Source organism: Eubalaena glacialis, chromosome 16 (assembly GCF_028564815.1).
Source record: "Eubalaena glacialis isolate mEubGla1 chromosome 16, mEubGla1.1.hap2.+ XY, whole genome shotgun sequence".
Taxonomy (NCBI): domain Eukaryota; kingdom Metazoa; phylum Chordata; class Mammalia; order Artiodactyla; family Balaenidae; genus Eubalaena; species Eubalaena glacialis.
Window position 1 is genome coordinate 89,201,372 of NC_083731.1, and position 23,078 is coordinate 89,224,449.

General features: G+C 36.7%; 1 protein-coding gene across 4 annotated transcripts in view; it reads left to right on the forward strand.

Annotated features, from left to right (window-relative positions):
• The window catches only part of ZDHHC20 (zinc finger DHHC-type palmitoyltransferase 20), a 72,002-nt gene that overhangs the window by 9,464 nt on the left and 39,460 nt on the right, over positions 1-23,078 (forward strand). For all 4 annotated transcript variants that reach the window (XM_061171175.1, XM_061171172.1, XM_061171173.1 and 1 more), the window contains exons 2-3: positions 17,869-17,895; positions 21,858-21,961. In XM_061171175.1, the coding sequence (XP_061027158.1) occupies positions 21,902-21,961 (60 nt within the window). In that variant the 5' untranslated portion in view covers positions 17,869-17,895; positions 21,858-21,901. The remainder of the gene's footprint in view (positions 1-17,868; positions 17,896-21,857; positions 21,962-23,078) is intronic.

Genomic DNA, 23,078 nt, shown 5'->3' on the forward strand with positions numbered 1-23,078 from the left:
CTTGTTGAATGATCTTAATAACTTATTTATCCTCTCTGAATTTGTCCCTATGGTATAAAACGGGGTAATGCCTGTCTTACAGAATCATGTAACGTTCTTAGCAGAGTAGGCTTTCAAGTGTTACTGGTGGTGGGGAGAAATGTAAATAGCCGCGAGCATACTTTTTCTTGCCTTCCCTTTTTCGTCGGGAAGTGTTTTTGTTTTTTAATTCTTAGAGTTGTGTTCCCCCCATGCCCACACACAGTCTTAAGTGAGTGAAGGAGCACATTCTCACACTTTTTAAAAAACTGGCTGCATTTGAAGATCATATTGTAAAAGTGGGTTCCTGTTTTGCTATGAGCTTGTGGTAGTGTCAGTAGTGTGCATGTGGGAGAACTGTTGTCAAAGGGGGGGAGCCCGCCACACCGTCGTCACGTGGGACTTTAAGAAGATTAGTACCTGGTACTATTCCGGGGATCAGATAAGCTACACAGATTTACATACTGCTGAAACATGCAGCACATCTTCTTGAGCAGACGGGCACCTACACTTAAATAACTGAAATAGTCACAAATGATGGGGATTATGGTTTTATGAAGAATAGATTTCTCTAAGACAGAGATCCGTAAGTCTTGATGATAAAGATTTTTTTAAATTGTTTTTAAAACATTTCTATTCTCTCTGTTCTTCCACTCTTCCCGGTGCTGCATTATACACACTAACGTGAACTTTGGCCCACCCAGTTGGAATCATAGGAGGAACAGTTATTATTAACATACTAATTGAACAAACATGAGCTTATTAAATGTGAAGTCTTCAGGGAAGCTTTTTAAACTAAGTGCATGGAAACGATATCATCAGCACCTGAAGGAAATAATACTAACACACCAAAATGTTAGCAGTGTGTGTCATTGGTGTAAGCGTTAATAAAGGAGGTGTAGCGTTGTGGCTGTGGCACACATCATGGACACATGTGCCCTGGCCTCCTAACAGTCCGCTCTTCCCCCACCCTCCAGAAAGCCAGAGTGAATCTTTTAAGGCCCAAGTCAAGATCCTTAGTCCTCTGCATGCTCCAGTGGCTTCCTCCTTTGCTCTTAATGAAATCCAGAGCTCTTTCCGTAGCCTGTGAGGCCCTAAGTGCCTTGGCCCGCCCCTGCTTCTGACTCATCTCTTCCTTCACTCATTCTGCTTCAACCAGGCAGCCCTCCTTGCATCTCTCAGGCCTTGCATGGTCCCACCTGAGAACCTTTGTACTTACTGTTCCTTCTGCCTGGAATGCTTTCCTCCCAGATTTCCACAAGCCTAGCTCTCTCACTTCATCTAGATTTCTGTTGAGATATTCCCCCATCAAAGAGGCTTTCCTGACTACCCTATATAAAATAAGTACTTCCTCTTTCACTTTCTCCTTACCCTGCTTTGTGGTTCCTCATAGCACTTATTAATTCTTGACATGTAGTTGTTTGTGTTTCTCTCCTGATAAGTGTGTTCACTTATTTCCAGAACCTAGAACAGGTCCTGTGTAATATGTACTCAATAGATTCATTGAATGAGTGAATTAATTGTGTTTCTGCCACTTCCCGTCCTAGCACAAGAGGGAGAATTGGAATGTATTTACATAGTAGATAACCCACAATTTCAAATACAGATACTCTCCTGACCTTAAAAACATCTCTCTGTTTATTTCAACCTAAATAAAATGTGAATTTTGTTTAAGAAAAAAAAATCTCTATGTTATTTTAGTAATGTAACAAACATGGAATGTTTACAGTGTTCCAGGTACTGTATTTGACACTGTGAATTCAAAAATGTATAAATGCACATTGTCAGATTCATTTGGACTTTATATAATAGTCTCTATCGTTATTTTCACAGTGCTCATTTGCACATTACACATTTTAAGAAGCCCTGCTGTAACTAAGTATGTAACTTTGTTTAATCCAGTATTTTTCTAAATTCTAAATTTTTCTAAATTGCACACACACAAAATACTTAATTTCCACTAAAACCAGCAGTAAATACGTATCACTATGTCCATTGCTATGTTTTGAATAACGTTGTATTGACAAAACCAGTTACCACATTCAATCAAGAGAGAATAATTAGAAGCATAAGACATTGGAAAGGAAGAGGGAAAGCTGTTTCTACATGCAGATGACGTGATAGTATATGTTGAAAAGCCAAGAGAGTCAATAACAACAGAACACCTAAACAAAAGGAATTGAGTAAAATGGCAGGATATAGAATTAGCGAACAAAACCGAATATACGTACACAATAAAGAAAATAATGAATAATTGAAAATATGGTAGAAGTCAAGTCTCCATTTCCAATAACATCAAAAAGATAAAATACTTAATAAACTCAAGAAAAATGCCACGTCTATAGGAGGAAAACATTTCTGAAAAACATAGAAGTAGACGAACAAATGAAAAGACATTACGTATTTCATGTTCATGAATAGAATAACTCTGCATTACAAAGACTTCAGTTCTCCCCAAGTTAATGCATAAATCCCGTCCCAGTAAATGGTTTCTTGTTTTGTTTTGTTTTTTCTGGCACTAGACAAGTTGATCCTAAAGGTCACATGGAAAAATAAACAAGAAAGAGCAACCAAGAAATCCCTGAAAGAATGATAAAGAGCACAAAACCCCACCTGATTTTAAACCACAAATCTCTATAATTTAAATTGTGAGAGCAGGGGGTGTAAATAAGAACTCTCTCTACTTTCTGTTCAGTTTTGCTATGAACCTAAACTGCTCTAAAAAATAAAATCTGTGGGGCTTCCCTGGTGGCGCAGTGGTTGAGAATCTGCCTGCCAATGCAGGGGACACGGGTTCGAGCCCTGGTCTGGGAAGATCCCACGTGCCGCGGAGCGACTAGGCTCGTGAGCCACAATTGCTGAGCTTGCGCGTCTGGAGCCTGTGCTCCGCAACAAAAGAGGCCGCGATAGTGAGAGGCCCGCGCATCGCGATGAAGAGTGGCCCCCACTTGCCGCAACTAGAGAAAGCCCTCACACAGAAACGAAGACCCAACACAGCCATAAATAAATAAATAAATAAATAAATAAATAATTTTAATAAAATCTGTTATAAAAATTGTGTACCAATTGTATGGTATGATGTGTGGACAGACATATTGGCCAATGGAACAGAATAGAATGTCCAGAAATAGACAGTAAATATAGAAATTTAGAATAAAGTAGCACCTCAAATCACAGAGGAGAAGGTGGGACAACTGGATAGATATTTGGTAAGAGATAAAATTGGGTCCATATCTCACACTGTATTCCAAGATAAACTACAAATGAATAAAAAAATTTTTTTCTTATATTTTACACTTTTTATTTTAAAATAATTTTAGACTTGTGAAAAATAATACAAAGAATTTTCATATATCCTTCACCCAGATTCCCTAAAGGTTATCATTTGCTACATGCTTTATCATTTATTCATTCTGTCTCTGAAATATTTGAGAGTAAGTTGCAGACCTTATGTCCCTTTACCTGTAAATACATCAATGTTCTAAAAACAAGAGTGTCTTAGTCTGTTCAGGTTCTTTAACAGAATACCATAGACTTATGGTGGTGGCTTATAAACAGTAGAAATTTATTTCTCACACTTAGGGAGACTGGAAGTCTAAGATCAAGGTGCCAGCAGGGGTCTGGTGAGGGCTCACTTCTTGGTTCATAGATGGCCATCTTTTCACTGTATTGTCACATGACGGAAGGAGTGAGGGATCTCTTTCTTATTAGGGCACTAATCCCATTCATGAGAGCCTCACTCTCATGATGTCATCACGTCCCAAAGGCCCCACCTTCAAATACTATTACACTGGGCATTAGGATTTAACATGAATTTTGGGGGAACACAAACATTCAGTCTATAGCAGAGAACATTCTCTTATATAATCAGAGTACATATATCAAGATCAGGAAATTAGCATGATAAAATGCTACTCTCTAATCTGTAAGCCTTACTGGGACTTCTCCAGTTGTCCCACTAAACCATTGTTCTGCTCCACAGACCAGGCCAGGCTCACACATTGCAGTTAGGTGTCAGGTCTCTCTAGTGTCCTTTGATCTGGAAGAGCGCCTCAGTCTTGTTTTGTGTTTCATGACCGTGACATTTTTGAAGAGTACAGGCTTCTTGTGTAGAATGTCCCTCAAATTAGGTATGTCTGATGTTTCCTCATGTATACATTTTTAGCATGAATACCACAAAAGTAATACTGTATCATTGATTGTACTGTCTTGGGAACTGTTTACTTTGGTCACCACGTAAGCTGGTATCTGCCAGGTTTCTCCATTCTGTAAAGGTACAGTTTTCCTTGTAATTAATAAGTATTCTGGTAGACCCAGACAACCCACACATATCCCTCTTTGAGGAAGGACTTGCTCAGTTGTGGCACGTGCGGTCAGCAGACAGCTTCCAGCAGTCAGCTCTCAGCTCGTTCAGTGTGACTCAACTCACCCAAGGTCACACCCTTCCTGGGCAGTGGCATGCAGTGCTGAGTGAGAAGGGGTGGACTTCTTCAGAGCTCCCTGCCTGTGGCCAAAGCTTGAATAGGCCTGCACTATAGTGAGACGTCTACCTCTGCCCAATTCTGCTTCCCCCACTTCCTTTCACATGTGTTGATGCCTAGTGAGTACCTTGCACCCCAAACTCTGTCTCAGCACCTGATTCCAGAGAACCCAACCTACGACAGGTATCTTTGTGGGAAAATCTGTTCATGATTACTTGCACTTACTCTTTTTTAGCATCTGTTGAGGACTCTTGCTTGAAACAATTACTGTGCTGGTTGCCAAATGGTGATTTTTTAAATTCTATGAGTTCTTCTACATTTAATAATTAGAATTAAACTGAAAGGAAGAGCTTTCCCTCCTCCCCATTTATTTATTTATTCATTCATTTACATCGTCGTGCTCTCATGGATTCTTATTTTATGGGTTATAACGTATCATTTATTTTTTATAAATTTATTTTTTATTTATTTATTTTTGGCTGCATTGGGTCTTTGTTGCTGCGTGCGGGCTTTCTCTAGTTACAGCGAGCAGGGGCTACTCTTCATTGCGGTGTGCAGGCTTCTCTTTGAGGTGGCTTCTCTTGTAGTGGAGCACGGGCTCTAGGCGCACGGGCTTCAGTAGTTGTGGCACGCAGGCTTCAGTAGTTGTGGCTCACGGGCTCTAGAGCACAGGCTCAGTAGTTGTGGTGCACAGGCTTAGTTGCTCCGCGGCATGTGGGATCTTCCCAGACCAGGGCTCGAACCCGTGTCCCCTGCATTGGCAGGCCGATTCTTAACCACTGCGCCACCAGGGAAATCCCTGTATCATTTATTTTGTTGCTCAAATTGTCCCAGATTTAGCCAGTAGGAGCCCTTTTAGTTTGGTTTCTGTGTCCTTTTGACATGTCGCCATCATTTTTCTTTCCTTATCTTCAGGTGCCAGGAGATTTTTTTTAGGCTTATCTGATACTTTTCCTACCCCTGGAATCTGCCATTTCAAAATGGACCAAATCTGAATATAAAAAATAAACCTTCCAACACTAAGAGAAAACATGGCTGGACGATCTTACAACGAGGGAGTGAGGAAAGCCTGATTAAAAAAATTTTTTAAACGGATGTGACATAGACAGTTCATAGGGAAAAAAAACAAAAATGGCTTATAAACATATGAGAAGATGCTTACCCTAATTTATTTAATGCAAAGTAAAATTACCCTGTAGTATCAAAAGTCTGAAGATATTTTATTGTAGAGAAATAAGCAGCCTCATGCATTGCTTGTAGGAGTATCAAAATGGTACAACCCCTATAATTGAGTTTGGGGAAAGCAGACAGATTTACTTTCAGTCCAGTAATCGCACTGTTAGAAATCTACACTGAAGATAAACTTCCACAAGTAAACAACACATGCATAGGGTTATTCATTGCTGCACTGTTTGCAACAGCAGAAGATTGGAGACAACCCAGATGGCTATCAATAGAGGCCTGGTTGTATAACTGGAACACCCACACAGTGGAATACCATGAAGTGCTTTAAAAAGGAAACAATGGTTGTCTCTGTGTACTAATGTGTAGTGATTTCTAGGGTATAAGTGAAAAAAGCAAGGTGTAGACCAAGATATTTAAAAGAAGAAATTAGAAATACATACTTACTTGCTTATTTTGCTAAAAGAAGCAGTGGAAGGATAAAACAAACACTAATAAAAATGATTATCTGGGGTGAGGGGGTGAGGAATGAAAACCAGGCCTTTCTGAGTACCTTTTTACATAGTTTTTTTTAACTTTTAAACATTTATATTTGTTACATATCCAAAATAGAAATAAAACAAAGAGGGGTAAAAGCAAACTGTAAAATTTGAAATCATGAAACAAATGAACTTAATTTTATGAAGTTGGTACTACAACTACACAGAGGAGAGAATTCTTTCTAGTGAGTTTTGAAAGTAACACAGGACTCCTTAGTTGGATGTAGTTTAAAGCCAAAACAGAATAAAACAAAAAAACTGCAAAGAAATCTTAAACTAGTATGTAGTTTTTAAACTGTTTTATGTATATTTTAGGATAAACTGAATAAATAAGTAAATTACTTAGGAACTAAGATTTTCATTGTGAAAGTAAAGAGATACAAATATAATGCCAAGAAATTAAGAAAAAACTCTGTAATGTTCTATTTGAATTGGAAATATCAGTGTGAATATAAATATAAATATATAATACTCCTTCTGTAACCCAAAGGGCCTAAAAGCAATGAAACTCCAGTAGCTGTGAGCACCCTGAGAATTCAAAGCTTGGTTTCTAAATATCATTAAAAGAAACCAGTGGCCCTTGAAGAAGTGGCTAATGTCAGGTCCAGGGGAGGAAAATATAAAATGAGCCTGGGACATCTTGTGCTGTGCAAGGAACTGCTCAGAGTCTAATGGGATGATCAAGACGCTACAGGAGTCAGCTGGAAGAGGCATTAGCCAAGTGAGACAATTTGAACATAAAAATAACGAGTGCACTTGATGACACATCTAGTAAATAAAATCCATAAGTTTCTGTATTGATATTCAAGAAGAGAAAAACTCAGTGAACTATATTCAGAGTAGAATTTATTCATTTAATAAATATACATGGTACTTAGTATTTGCCAGGCACTATTATAAGTGATTTATACACAGTAATTAATTTAGCTAATATTTCCTCTCTATAGGGCTGAATAATCAGATCCTAGAAATAAAGTCTGAATAAAAAGAGGTGCATAGATTTCTATGGATATTTTGCAAGAAATGTGTAACATTTTTTCATAGTAATAACACCTTATTACTCATTCTAAAAGGCCCATTTTATATGCTTTATAAAATAAACCCCTTTCATCCTCAAAAAAAAAAAAAAGAAGAGAAAAACTAAATTTATTTGCTAACAATGGAGGTGAATTTTTAAAATTTATTTATTTATTTATGGCTGCATTGGGTCTTTGTTGCTGCGCGTGGGCTTTCTCTAGTCGCGGCAAGCTGGGGCTACTCTTGGTTGCAGAGCGCAGGCTTCTCGTTGCGGTGGCTTCTCTTGTTGCAGAGCATGGGCTGTAGGCGCAGGCTTCAGTAGTTGTGGCACACGGGCTCAGTGGTTGTGGCTCGCAGGCTCTAGAGCACAGGCTCAGTAGTTGTGGCGCACGGGCTTAGTTGCTCCGTGGCATGTGGGATCTTTCTGGACCAGGGCCCGAACCCGTGTCCTCTGCATTGGCAGGGGGATGCTTAACCACTGTGCCACCAGGGAAGTCCTGGAGGTAAATATTATACCAAATTTTTATTCTGAAAATGGGTAATTAAAGGGAAATAATTATGTTTTTGTACTGCCTTTTTAGAAGGACTCTAGTTCTTCTCCAGTGAAGGAAAGCTCTTTACAGAAGAATGCCAGCTTAAAACTATGGAAGTAAATAATAGAGGGCTTTTAATGGTGATTTTCTAATTCTATGAAATAATAGATTCAGGCAAGGCATATCAGTGATGCTAAAACCGTTAGGGGAAGAAGATATTCACATACCCTTAACGTTTTACTCCACAAAAGATTTCATGATTGTCAAAGTGAAAAATGGACCTTTACAAAGGAGACATTTGGTGGTTACTGCCTTACCAAATGGCCCAAACGTAGCATCACTGATAGTGACAAACTTAAATAATGTGTCTCCTGAGTATCTCCTTAAATACTATACAGTACCCAGATGAGTATTCTTGTCCATCCTCTCCCACCTGCTCCCTCAAATTATACTCAAGCCATTAGACTTTGAATGGAATGGTAGGAGGAGGAGGAGGTTGGGGTAGATGAAGAAGTGAAGGACACCAAAAAGAAACAAGTTCAGAATGTAGCACATTTCACAAGACATATGGCCTCCTCTCTTCAAAAAGTCACTGTCATTTGGGATTCTGGGAAGATGATGGTAACGGTTTATTATTTTTGAGTCTCCCCCAAATCACTGCATATAAACAGAACAACTTGAATTGTATCTACAACAAAACCAGTTTGCTAGGGAATGGGGATGAGCTTTAGACAGCCCAAATGACCACAGAGACAGCAACTTAAACTATGATATGAACATTAAATATGTACATATGTTCTTATAGACCTAAGTGAGGAGAGTTATAAGGAAGAGAAAAATATAATTTGTAATGGTTATTTGCTCTAACAAATTAGATATGGTACAGCTATTAGAGAATGTAGAGCATATATACAACAAATTATTTAAACCTTTCAGTAATCATATTACTGGCAGTACTAATGGTCTCATTGATTGAAATAATATCAGGCATCTTATCTGACCACAATACTATGAGACTAGAAGTCAACTACAAGAAAAAAACTGCAAAAACACAAGTGGAGGCTAGAAAATATGCTACTAGACAACCAATGGATCACTGAAGAAATAAAAAAAAATATGGAGACAAGTGAAAACAAGAACACAGTGATCCAAAATCTATGGGATGCAGCAACAGCAGTTGTAAGAGGGAAGTTTATAGTGATAAAAGCCTACCTCAGGAAACAAGAAAAATCTCAAATAAGCAACTTAACCTTACGAGAAAGGGTGAGAAAAACAAGAACAAAACCCAAAGTTAGTAGAAGGAAAGAAGTCAAAAATCAGAGCAGAAATAAATGAAATAGAGACTTAAGAAAATAGAACAGATCAATGAAACAAAGAGCTGGTTCTTTGAAAATATTTTTAAAAATTGATAAACCTTTAGTCAGACTCATAAGAAAAAAAGAGAGGGCCTGAATCAATAAAATCAGAAATTAAAAAGGAAGTTAAAACTGACACCACAGAAATACAAGAGGTCATAGTAGATTATTACGAACAACAATATGCCAATAAAGTGGATAACCTAGAAGAAGTAGACAGATTACTAGAAGTGTACAATCTCCCAAGGCTGAAGCAAGAAGAAATAGAAAATATGAACAGGCCAGTTACCAGTAATGAAATTGAATCAGTAATAAAAGAAATCCCCAACAAACAAACGTCCATGACCAGATGGCCTCACAGGTGAATTCTACCAAATTTGAGAAGACTTAACACCTATCCTTCTCAGACTATTCTAAAAAACTGCAGAGGATGGAGTGCTTCTGAACTCATTCTGTGAGGCCAGTATCACCCTGATACCAAAACCAGACAAAGATATCACAAAAAAGGAAAATCACAGGCCAGTATCACTGATGGACATAGATGCAAAAATCCTCAACAAAGTATTAGCAAGTCAAATTCAACAATACATTAAAAGGATCATTTACCATGATCAAGTGGGATTTATTCCAGGGATGCAAGGATAGATCAGTATCCACAAATCAATCAGTGTGATACATGATATTAACAAATTGAAGAATAAAAACCATATGATCATCTCAACATATGCAGAAAAAGCTTTTGACAAAATTCAACATCCATTTATGATAAAAACTCTCCAGAAAGTGGGTACAGAGGGAACATACCACAACATAATAAAGGCCATATATGATAATCCCACAGCTAATATCATACACAACAATGAAAAGCTGAAATCATTCCTCTAAGGTCAGGAACAAGACAAGAATGCCACTCTCACCATTTTTATTAAACGTAGTATTGGAAGTTCTAGCCACAGCAGTCAGAGAAGAAAAAGAAATAAAAGGCACCCAAATCGGAAAGTAAAACTGTCACTGTTTTCAGACTACATGGTACTATACATAGAAAATCCTAAAGACCCCAGCAAAAAAACTACTAAAGCTCATCAGTGAATTTGGTAAAGTTGCAGGATACAAAACAAATATCAGAAATCTGTTGCATTTCTATATAGTAACAACAAACTAACAGAGAAATTAAGGAAACTTGCATTTACCATCGCGTTAAAAAAAAACCCAAAAACCTAGGAATAAACCTACCTAAGAAGATAAAAGATCTGTACTCAGAAAACTATGAGATACTGATGAAAGAAATTGAAGATGACACAAACAGATGGAAAGATGTATTATTTTCATGGACTGAAAGAATTAATATTGTTAAAATGACCATATTACCCAGGGCAATCTATGGATTCAGTGCAATCCCTATCAAAATACCAAGGGCATTTTTCATAAGACTGGAACAAATAAGTTTAAAATTTGTGTGGAGACACAAAAGACCCCAAATAGCCAAAACAATCTTGAGAAAGAACAGAGCTGGAGGAATCACGCTCCCTGACTTCAGACTATACTACAAAGCTACGGTGATCAAAACTATGGTACTGGCACAAAAACAGACACATAAATCAATGGAACAGGATAGAGAGCCCAGAAATAAACCCACTCACTTATTGTTAATTAACCTATGACAAATGGGGCAAGAATATATAATGGGGAAAAGACAGTCTCTTCAAAAGTGGTGCTATAAAAACTGGACAGCTACATGTGAAAGAATGAAATTAAAACATTTTCTTGCACCAGGTACAAAGATAAACTCAAAATGGATGAAAGACCTAAATGTAAGACCTCAAACCATAAAACTCCTAGAAGAAAACATAGGCAGAACACTCTTTGACATAAATTGTGGCAGTATTTTTTTGGATCTATCTCCTAAGGCAAAGAAAATAAAAGCAAACATAAACAAATGGGACCTAATTAGGGGACTTTCCTGGCGGTCCAGTAGTTAAGACTCTGCACTTCCACTGCAGTGGGCACAGGTTAGATCCCTGGTCAGGGAACTAAGATCCTGCATGCTGTGAGGTATGGCCAAAAAAAAGGAAGGAGGGGGACTAATTAAACTTACAAGATTTTGCACAGCAATGGAAACCATCGATAAAATGAAGAGACAAGCTACTGCATGGCAGGAAATATTTGGAAATGTTATGACCAATAAAGGGGTTAATATCTAAGATATATAAATAGCTCATACAACTCAACATCAAAAAAAAACCTGATTAAAAAATGGGCAGAAGACCTGAATAGACAATTTTCCAAAGAAGACATACAGATGGCCAACATCTGGCACATGAAAAGATTCTCAACATTGCTAATCATCAGAGAAATGCAAATCAAAACCACAGTGAGATATCACCTCACACTTGTCAGAATGTCTATCATCAAAAAGACCACAAATGACAAATGTCGGCAAGGATGTGGAGAAAAGGGAGCCCCTGTACACTGTTGGTGGGAATGGAAATTGGTGCAGACACTGTGGAAAACAGTATGGAGGGTCCTCAAAAATTAAATATAGAGCTACCATATGATCCAGCAGTTCTACTCCTGGGTATATATTCTAAGTAAATGAAAACACTAATTTGGAAAGATACATGCACCCCAGTGTTCATAGCAGTATTACTTACAATAGCCAAGATATGGAAGCAACTTAAGTGTCCATCAACAGATGAATAGATAAAGAAGATGAGGTATATATATTACAATGGAATACCACTTCATCATGAAAAATAATGAAATTTTGCCATTTGCAATGACATGGATGGAACTGGAAGATATTATGCTTAGTGAAATAAGTCAGAGGAAGATACTAAATGTTATCCCTTATATGGGGAATCTAAAAGAAAAAAAAAACTAGTCAGTATAACAAAAAAGAAACAGACTTGGAGATATAGGAGAACAAACTAGAGGTTACCAGTGGGGAGAGGGAAGGAAGGAAGGGTAACAACTGATGGAGGATTAAGAGGTACAAATGACTATGTATAAAATAAATAAGCTACAAGGATATATTGTACAGCACAGGGAATATAACCAATGTTTTATAGTAACTATAAATGGAGTGTAATCTTTAAAAATTGTGAATCACTATGTTGTACACCTGAAGCATACAATATTGTAAATCAACTATACCTCAATTTTTAAAATGCTGATTTATAATTGGATCAAAAAATTAAATAAAAGGGATAAATCTAACAAAATATGTGCAAGGTTTGTGTATTGATCAGGTAAAATCTAAAGTGAAGAGATATGCTGTGATCATGGAATAGAAGACAATATTATAAAGATATCAGTTCTTTCTAAAGTGATCTATAGAGTCAATACAATACCAGCCAAAAATCCCAGCAGGCTTTTTTTTTTTTTTTTATCCATAAGATGAGCTTAAAATTTATATGGAAATGCAAAGGACCTAAAATAGCCAAAACACTTTTGAAAAAGAAGCTGGAGGAGTCATACTGTCTGATTTCAGGATTTTCTAAAGCTGCTTGGAATCAAGTCAGGGTGGTGTTAGAGTAGGAGTGGAGTATAGATCAATGGGGCAGAATAGAGACTTCAGAAATAAACCCTTACAAATATAGCTGATTAATTTTCATGAGACAATCCAGGGTAACTCAGTAGAGAAAGTATAGTTTTGTTGGCTAACGATATTGGAACTATTGTCCATCTCTAGGCAAAAAAATTAACCTCAATCCTCACTTCATACCATATTTTATTAAAATCAGCATTTAAAATCTATTACAGACCTAAATGTAAAACCTATAAACCTTACAGAAGTGAACATATGAGAAAGTCTGTGTGACTTTCGGTTGACAAAGATGTAGAGAAGAGCCATCTTTAGAACTGGAAATTTTAGAACTGAAAAATACAATAGCCAAATTAAAAAACTCATAAAAGTCTGCTCAGTAGCAGAATGGAGAGGGCAGAGGAAAGAATCAGTGAACTTAAAGATGGAATAAAAATTACCCAGGGTGAACAACAGAAGAAATTAAACTGAGAAATAAAGATGAATAGATCATCAGGGACTTGTGAAACTATTAAAAAAAAAAAATCTAAACTATGTGTCATCAGAGTTCCAGAAGGAGAGAAGAATGAGAGCGTGGCTGAAAAAGTACTTGAAGGAATAATAGCTTAAATTTTTGCAAATGTGACAAAAGACGTAAACCTACAGGTTCTAGAAGCTGAGTGAATGCTAAACAAGATAAAGAAATCCATGCCAAGACACATCATAACCAAACTTGTGAAAACTAAAGACAGATAAAATCTTGAAAACAGTGACAAAAGTTTACCTTACCTATGGGGGAAAATTAGAACAACAGCAGGTTTTTCATCAGAAACTGTGGAGGCCAAAAGGAAGTGCTATGGCATTTTTCAAGTGTTAAATGAAAAGAACTGTCAACCCAGAATCCTGTATCCAGCAAATATTCTTCCCTCAAGGTTGAACGTTGGCAGTTACAGATTGTCAGCACATCCTTACATTATAAGTATGCAAAGCAAAAACAGGATGAAGGCAGTAATAATGGCTTTCTCCTCACATGCTTCTCACTTGTCAAGGAAGAAAAAGTTTTTTCCACCATAACTTTTCCTTTTCCAAAGATGTATCCATTAGCCAGAACTGTATCACATGGCCACAGTAGATGCAAAGGATGGTGGTAAAGTGAGAGTATCTGGGATTTTCAATCTCAATTAGTGGGGAGTAGGTGAGAAAAGGGGGCAGTTAAGTGGAGAAGAGCATGTGGCCAGCTCTCAGGTTCACATAGAAACTTAAATTTAGATTAATATTATCTGCAAATGAGATTATACATGGTCACTGACATGATTGAAAAAAGGACATTCATTATACCTTTACAAGGCACATGTAACCATTAGTATGTGTAATGTTTTTTATAGTTCTGGCTTTATCATCAAAAGAACTTTTAAAACTATATTGGGATCCTCAGAAAATGGAATATCCCTCTGTGAGGCCAGAGGCTCTGCAGACGGCCCAGCGTTCGTTGTCCCTAACTGTCCTTTGTGTAGTCGGAGGGGCAGCTGACAGATCCTGGGGGCTGGTTCCACTCCACCGTGTGCCAGGCGTTGGTGACTCAGTCGCGTCCCTTCCTCCAAGAAAAATCTGGAAGGAACTACAGATTAGAAACGAGTAATTACATACCAGTGTCAGGAGTGTTATGATAAGGGAATTAAATAGTGCTGTGGGAATGTATGCTAAGGAGATTTATTTACCCCACTCCTGTGGTCAGGAAAGCCCTCTTGACGAACTAGTTCTGGTCATTCTTGGTTTGTGTAGCTTTGTTTTTGGTATGGAACAATTTTGTTGTTTCCTGTAGTTGCGTGCTGTCCTAGTGGGAAGTTGGAAGAGGCAGCCAGCAGAAACTGTTAGCCAGATGCAATTTAAATCAGAACTCTGCTCTGACAAGTGTGATCACACAGTATGTTATCAACTTTTGATCTTTACTAATGTGATTACTAAAAATGGTATCTTCATGTAGTTTTACTTTGGATTTCTGTTATGAATGAGGTTGACCATCTTTTTTATGTTTGAGATGTTTGTATTTCCTTTTCTGTGAAAAAGTGGGTTGTTTAAAAAAAAACTTATTGATTTGTCGTACTCTTTAAACAGAGAAATTAGTTTTTAGTCCATAGTAAGAATTGTGAGTATTTTTTCCTAGTTTCTTGTTGTCTTGTAGTGATTTTTTTCGAGCATTTGTTTTTACTTTTATGCAGTCAAATATATCAATATTTTCCTATGGCTTCTGTGTTCTCTGTCATACTCTGAAATACCTACTCAGCTCCAAAAGTGTATATATTTTAAAATTTCCCTTGTTTCATGTAGTACATGCATGATTTTGTTTTTATTTTTATTTTTTGCATTTAAATCTTTGATACATTTGGGATTTATCCTGACCTGTGTTGTGAATCTCAATGGTATCTTTTTTCAACATGGCTACCCATTTATTCTGATGCTATTTATTGGCTCTATCCACACTGATTTGAAATCCCATGTTTATCATATAGTGAATTCTTATATGCATTTGGTTCCATTTGGGAGCTTTCTGTTCTGTTCCAGTGATTTATTTATTCATGAGCCAGTACAACTGTTTTAATAATTGGGGCATTTGTAATATTTTTAAAATACTGTGCTCTAGGATTTGACTTGACTAGTGCTACTTCGTTATTCATCTCTTTCAAAATTTTCCTACTTCATCATGTAAGTTTATTTTTCCACAAATGAACTTTGGAATCTGACTACTTAAAAAATAAAAGCACTTTTATTGAGATGACACTAAATTTATAAGAATAACCTCAAGAGAATTGCCATTTTAATGATGACTCTTCTATGTAAGAATATAAGCCTTTCCACTTCTTCAAATTTTTATTAGTGTCCCTCAGAAACATCAAAGTGTTTCTTTTTGTATAGATCTTGCTCAATTCTTACATTTACTCCTAGGAACATTATTTTTTTAGGTGGCTTTGTAAATAGAACTTTCTTTTATTATAACTTCTACATAGTGATTACGTGTATATTGGGAATCTACTGATTTCTGTATATCAGTTTTTGTACACTATCACCTCTTACTTATAATAGTTTTACAGTTGGTTTTCTTTGACTATAAAAGAATGTAGTCATATAATCTACAAGTAGTGATACATATGTCTTCTTTTCAATTTCTATACGATTAATTTATTTCTCTTTTATAATTGTGTGGCTACTGTAGTGCTTCCCAATCATTTCATATATGGCACCTAATGAAAATTATATTTTTAGTAGTGTACACTAGCATAAAGGGGAAATGCTTTGTGAGGCCAGAGGGGACCAGCTCAGGGTTTAACTGCCCCAGACCATACCTGAATGACCTAAGATGGGCTGGAAAAAGCCCTATGCCTCTCTGAAACAATGTTTGAAAAAAAAAAAAAAAAAAGTAATGATCATGAACCTGCTTGTTATGTTCCTGACTTTAGTGGGAATACTTCTATTGTGTTTTCTCGTTAAATTATGTTGGTTTGGGGATTGAGATAGATATATTTTAGTTTATTAAGGAAGTATCCAGATACTCCTATTTTATCAAGAGATTTTAGTCAAAAATGGATATTGAATTAATAAACATTTCTTAAGCATTGTTGCTGTATGCCAGGCTTTGGAACTAAAACACTGAATAAAATGAAACACACTCCAGGAAAGAATACAAGTCCAAATACACTTGAGTTCAGATTTTTTTTTTTTTAATTAATTTTATTTATTTATTTTTGGCTGCGTTGGGTCTTCGTTGCTGCGCGCGGGCTTTCTCTAGTTGCGGCGAGCGGGGGCTACTCTTCGTTGCGGTGCACGGGCTTCTCATTGCGGTGGCTTCTCTTGTTGCAGAGCACGGGCTCTAGGCGCGCGGGCTTCAGTAGTTGTGGCGCGAGGGCTCAATAGTTGTGGTGCCCAGGCTTAGCTGCTCCGTGGCATGTGGGATCTTCCTGGACCAGGGCTTGAACCCGTGTCCCCTGCATTGGCAGGCGGATTCTTAGCCACTGCACCACCAGGGAAGCCCTTGAGTTCAGATCTTATCTACACTGCATGTACTAGCTCTGTGGCCTCAGGGACGTCCTTTAATTATTTTGTGTCTTAGTTTATCTGTAAGAGGGAACTAATGATAACTGTTAGGGTTGTTATTGTTCTAAGACATGATCCCACACTAATGCAGTCCAGCAGGGTGAGACAGACATGTCAACAAGTAATTGCGAAAAATGAGGTGGTATGGTAGAGATGGAGGGGTGAGCAACGTTGAAATAAAGGAGTGACCCGCTCTGCCTAGAGTGGGACTCAGGAAGGCTTTGCCAAGGAGGGAGTGTATACACCGGGTCTTGAAGGATGAATAGGGGAAGCAACAGTGTGTGAAACAGCCTGATGTATTTAGGAAACTGCAGTTTTTTTCAGGATAATTAGACCGTGGGTATGGGCAAATGACAAGAGACTGGAGAGGTGGACAGATTGTAGATCACAGAGGGCCTGTAGTGTTTGCTCCTCTGAAGACTGTGGACTTTTTTCTGTAAGTGACTGGTGGGTGTTGATTTGCTGGTGGTGAGGATGTTGTTCAACTGCAAGTAGAGTTGCTTTAAGCTATCGCATTTGAGAAGGTCCTAAAACAAGGCAATGGGAGAAATGGGAGGGGGAGGCGGATGTAAAGAGAGTTAGGTAGTAGAATCAACAGGACCCAGAGGCCATTGGACTATCCAGAGCGGAGGAATAAGGAGCAGTTCCCAGGGTTTCAAACTAGGAAGAAAAGCGCTCTAAAAATTACAGGATAAGTTCCTCTTTTTTTTTTTTTTTCTGTAGAAAAATAACAATGTGTTTTGTGTGTAGCTTTTACAAAAAGTTTGGTAAATTACATCACAGACTACTTAATTAAGTGCCATGTGAGTGCCATAGAGGAGAGTTCCACTCATTCTGTAGGTAGCATTAAGAAAAGAGCTAAAGAAAACATCATAACTATAACCATATTGATACGCTTAAAATTAACAAAGGTCTGAAGAAAAATTTTAATGTAATTGCAATGTTTATGATAAAGAAGAATTTGAATTTTAATGTTTCCATGGTTTTTGAGTGTGCAATTCTGAATTTGCATTATTGTTTACATTTTACAACTAAATTTTATGAAAGTGATACTAAGGTGAATAGTCAACCTGAAATAAAGTTTATACACAAGTGTTTAAAATATATTCACTGTGTTTTCTTCTATTCTAGTTACACTTTCTGGAAATGGAGAAAACGGTAAGGCACTTTTAACTTTTACTCTCAAGTTAAGTAGACTACTTATGGTGTCTTAATTACAACCCATATACTTGTTATTTAGTGATGACTGTGTGTGTTTTGGTTTCCAGAAAGAAAATATATATTCTTAAAGCTTAAGTGATTAAAAGGAGATGTGTTATTAGATTTATTTTTATACATTCAGTATATTCTCATTTGTGTTATTTATGTAAATTGAAGTTGCTGTTATTTTGTAAGGCATCTAGTACCCAAACTTCTTTGATGTATTTATATACATATTTTTGCCTTGTATATTCTTCAGAACTCTTTGTAGTAACGATTCAAAGATTTTTAATATCAGTTCTAGCTAAGTTTGAGGAGGAGGTGTTGTTTCATGACGTCTAAATTTTATTGGTGGTTCTCTTGTTTATGCATTCGTTTAAAATAGTACTTTACTACTCATAGTCATTTAATTAAGTAACCAGACTCTGAATTTGTAAATTGTATTACTAGTTCATTTTGAAATGGAATTAAAGTTTTAATGACTAATCAAAGAGACCGTGTCTAGAGAGAAAAATCATTACTCAAAATTTTATTGAGATAAAAGAAAATTTTAGGTCCTTTGAGATCAAATTTCAAAAATAAAATTTGATTTGAGATATGAAAATCCAGAGGGTTTCTAAAACAGTTGAATAGTTAGAAACTTTTTTTTTGTGGTGGTTGTCTTTTTGGCCGAGCTGCGTAGTTTGCAGCATCTTAGTTCCCCGACCAGGGATCGAACCCGTGCCCCCTGCAGAGGAAGCGCTGAGTCCTATCCACTGGACCGCAAGGGAAGTCCCTAGAAATTATTAATAAATATTCTTATTGGTGAAAAGAGAAGGCATTAAGCATGTAAATCTCAAGTTGACTTTGGATCTAACTTCTCAGTAACAGAATAAATCTAGACTCTATCTTGGTGGGCTTGTTTTTCTTGCTTAAAATCAAAACTGTTTCCTGTGTGTTGAAAGCACAGATATAGAAAGCAGAGAATTTCTGAAGTTCTTATAAAAGAACTTTTAACTTGGATCATTATGTCTTGGGGCTATTTTCCCCATGTCTTTCAGAGAGCCTTTCAGTAAAGTTTTTTGTTTGCTTATTTGCTTGTTTCTTAATTCAGTTACAGGTGATTTTTGAGTCAGACTTTTTGATTTATAGGTTCAGTTTTTCTTTGAACTTTGATTCAATTTGATGAGTTAAGCTTTTGCTTTAAGTATTACTTCTAACCAATAGTTTATAGCATATATATGGGATTATTAGTAGTCACACTAATTTGAACTTATTTAAAAACAATATTTCCTGTTATTATTTATAATTTGATAACTACCGTCTATTAAGTGCTTACTATATTCCAGGCAATATACTAAGAGATTTATTTTATCTTTTCTTTCTTTAACTGAAGGTTAAGATTTTTTAAGGCAAAAACCATGTGTTTTTGTTCTTATGGAGAGCAAAAATATTCTAAAAAAATATTAAATGTTTAAAAAATGTTAAAGTATATTGTTCTATATTCTAGCCTTAGTTGTAAGTAACTCAATGATTAAGAAGTTTAAAGTTAAAGTAACCAAGCTATGCAATAATATGTAGATGAGGATTGACATACTTGATTGAATATGGGGGCAAGGCAATAATATAAAAAAGTGAAATGAGCTAGGTGAAGATAAAATTGCAGACTTGATAAATGGTTTCAGTGTTGGTGTAACTGGAGACTGAGCTCCAGCCTGTTTTTCCAAAGGAGAAACAAATGAAAGGATGCTATTGAATCCATTGGTTAGACCATGGGGTTTAGCCTAGAGGGAGCTGGAATAATAGAGAATGCAGATTTTGCGAAACCACAATTTTTAATGAGGATGACAATCAGTTTTTGTGAAAGTGAAAAGAAAGCATATTTGAGAATAGAAGGAAGTTGTGGTTAGGGCTTCATCTTGGCACCAGATGTTATCTCTGAAGTAGGATGTGACCACTAAGATAATAATTTAAAAAGCGGAGGAAAATTAGTTTAGATATGACACGGTGAGAAAGACCTTGGGTTTTTATCAAGCGTATATGGGTTTGAATTCTGGCTTTATCATTTAGTAAGTAAGTAACACTGGGCAAAATACTAAATTCTCTGAACCTTCGATTTCACATTTGTAAACTGAAAGAATACCTACGAGACCATTGTGAGGGCTAGAAATAAGGTAACGTTATATGTCTTCTAGTAGACTTTCAGTAGGTAGAAGTGCTGATTTGAGTAGCTATAGTTAAAATAAATATGGTTACTAGGAAGTTCCAGAGTTTTAGAATGCATTCATTAGTCATGTAGATGGAGCTATTTCCCAGGAATTTCATAGCCAACGGGGATAAGAAACGGTGAGCCACATATTTTACGCTGGCCACTGAGATGGGTTGGAAGCAAGAGACTGGAAGGCAAGGGCGCCCATTGGCCTGTGCAGTGACCCAAATGACATGAGCAACAATTTAAGAACTGTTGCACTAGCAGTGAAAAGAATGAGAAGTTTACTTTGAAGGAGATATTAGGAGCTAGAAGTTGAAGTACGCGCTCCGTGCTGATTAGCCAGCCATGCGTTGTGAGGGTCATCGAGCCCTGGCTTCCTGCATCAGTCATCTGTGTCTCAGGGTTCTGTTCTGTTAGACCAGGCATGGACCAGTATAATGGCAGAAGAAAATGCTGGGGTCCAGCAAGTTGTCAATTTCGTATCATTATTTTATGTGAAAACATTTTTTAAAAACCAAAAACATAAGGAAAAGTAACCTCAGACCAAAAGAAGGACAGTACCTCAAATTGAATACATGTTAGCTTTATAAAAACTTCACTACCTTGTTCTTAATGTTTCTCATTTAACTGCAGACCAGTGAAAACTTTTATCAGTCTCTATACTTGGGTAACACTGAAATAGGGAATGCACAAGAAGAACCAGTTTTTGAGAAGAAGGGACTGCTATACTTGGACAGCAATGATAATAATAGCCAATATTTATTGAGGATTTATTATGTGTCAGACACTGTTCTAAGTGTTTTGCATTCATTAACTCATCAATATTAAGCAGCTAACCTAAAGGAAACACATTAAGTGCTTTAATTGAAGTCTGAGTAAATTATTTGGGGAGATAGTATGAAGGGATAATAAATTCTGAAAGTAATGGAGGAGGCTTTTGGAAAAAGTAATATTGGATCCGAACTTTAAAAATGAGTAGAATCTCAAACTTTTATGCTCATCTGTGCTTTGTTTTCTTCAGTGCGTTTGTGGTGCTGCATTCCAAACTGAAAAAGAATTTAAGCACTTGGTAACTAGTTCTGGCTTCTTAATGGAAACCAGTCCCACTTCTTACAGATAGAAAAACCACAGAACACAACAAAGTTTTTAGTTATATCAGTGAGTGAATATTGGAGATAAAGATGTTGGAATGTTACACTAATCCACTTAGGAAACAGTTATGGCAGAAATTCAGAGTGGCTAAAATTTTTTCATTACCCTGTGTTGAAAAGGACAATGGAATTTAGGATACCTTTCCTGACAGTCCAGGAATTGAGTTGCTTATTTTCAGTATATAGTTCCTTGGATTTAATGATCATAGTGAACATTAAATAATAATTTTTAAGTCATTTAAAATCTAACTTTTAGGAAGTGCTTTTGAAGGAGGTGCTCATAAGATGTCAGCTTAAATCTTCAGCAACTTAATGAAATCAAATCTCATCTCAGAATACAGTCTTTACTTATAAACCAGGCCAATAACCCTTAAATGCAGGAATAGAATGTTTTTTCATATCTGTAATGTTAACGTCATGCAGATAAAGGAATGTATATATTTGATGTTTTTAGTACATTTTAATTAAATTTTTTATTGGATCGAGCCTCCTGACCCTAAATATTGTGTTTTAATATATAATGCTTTTTCCTGTTTTCACCTGGATTCAATGAAATGTTATTTGTTTTTATTTACCAGGAAAGGCCGTTGTTTACCTTGTGGCTTTCCATCTGTTCATTGTTATGTTTGTATGGTCCTATTGGATGACAATTTTCACATCTCCCGCTTCCCCCTCCAAAGAGGTAAATTTAATGTTGGTAAATTACCAAATGCTTTCACTAATTATGGAATTATTTTCCCTGTGTTACCTTTGTTAAAACTTTATTACATAATGCATTTGTTCTGTTTTCATTCATAAATTGCTTGGTAACTCTGCATTGTGAGTGTGAGTCATCAGCGTATCCCTTCGATACAGCCCACTGACGTAGCATCGTAAAAGATGGATGATGGCGCTAAGGTTTAGCTGTGCTAATATTCTTCTGCCATGCTATGTTTTCTTAAATTAAAGATGTACTTTATGTCACTGGAGTGAATAATCTTAAGGGACAGAATTGAGTTAGGAAAGTAGAGTTTATTTTTAGAAACTCTCAACATTTATTTTTTCTCAGGCCTGAACAGATAAGCTGCAACTAAATAAAGTGTTTTGATTGTGGGAAACAAATTGTCTATGCTGTGGCTTGTTACACCTAGTGTGGCTAGTGTTTTTTCTACTTGGAGGTTCCACTTGGAAATAATGTGAGTGCACATTTATGTGGAGTAAAGCTGAAGACCACTATGTCTCTTTTGCCTTGTTATAGCTGACTGAATTCTCTTCACCTGAAGTTTAGAATAGCTAGATAGATAAGAATATATTCTCTAGAGTTAGGACTGCCTGAGTTTGATTTTCTGCTCTAACACATTATTTAATGAATCCAAGGCTTAGTTTTCTATTTGGAAAGTGGAGCTAACAGTCATGCCTGTCTCTGTAGGATGTTTGTGAGGATTAAGTGAGATTCATTCATGTAAAGCTTTTAACACAGGACCTGCCATATGGTTAGCACTCAAATATTAGATGATGGTAATAATGTAATTGTTTCCCTTTGTATTAAATTCATCAGAATCCATTAAAAATTATAGACGAATGTTTAAAGATATCAACTTCCATTTCACTTTTTATAGAACATATATGCAGAAAACTCTACATGCCATAAATGTACACTTGATGAATTTTCATGAACTGGACACGTGAGTAACCAGCACCCAGTTCCAGAAGCAGAACATGACTGGTTTCCCGTGAGCCTCCTCACACGCCCCCCAGTCACTGCTCACGAGACACAGCTCTCCTGCTCCCCCGACCCCTACCCACCCAGTAGCATCAAC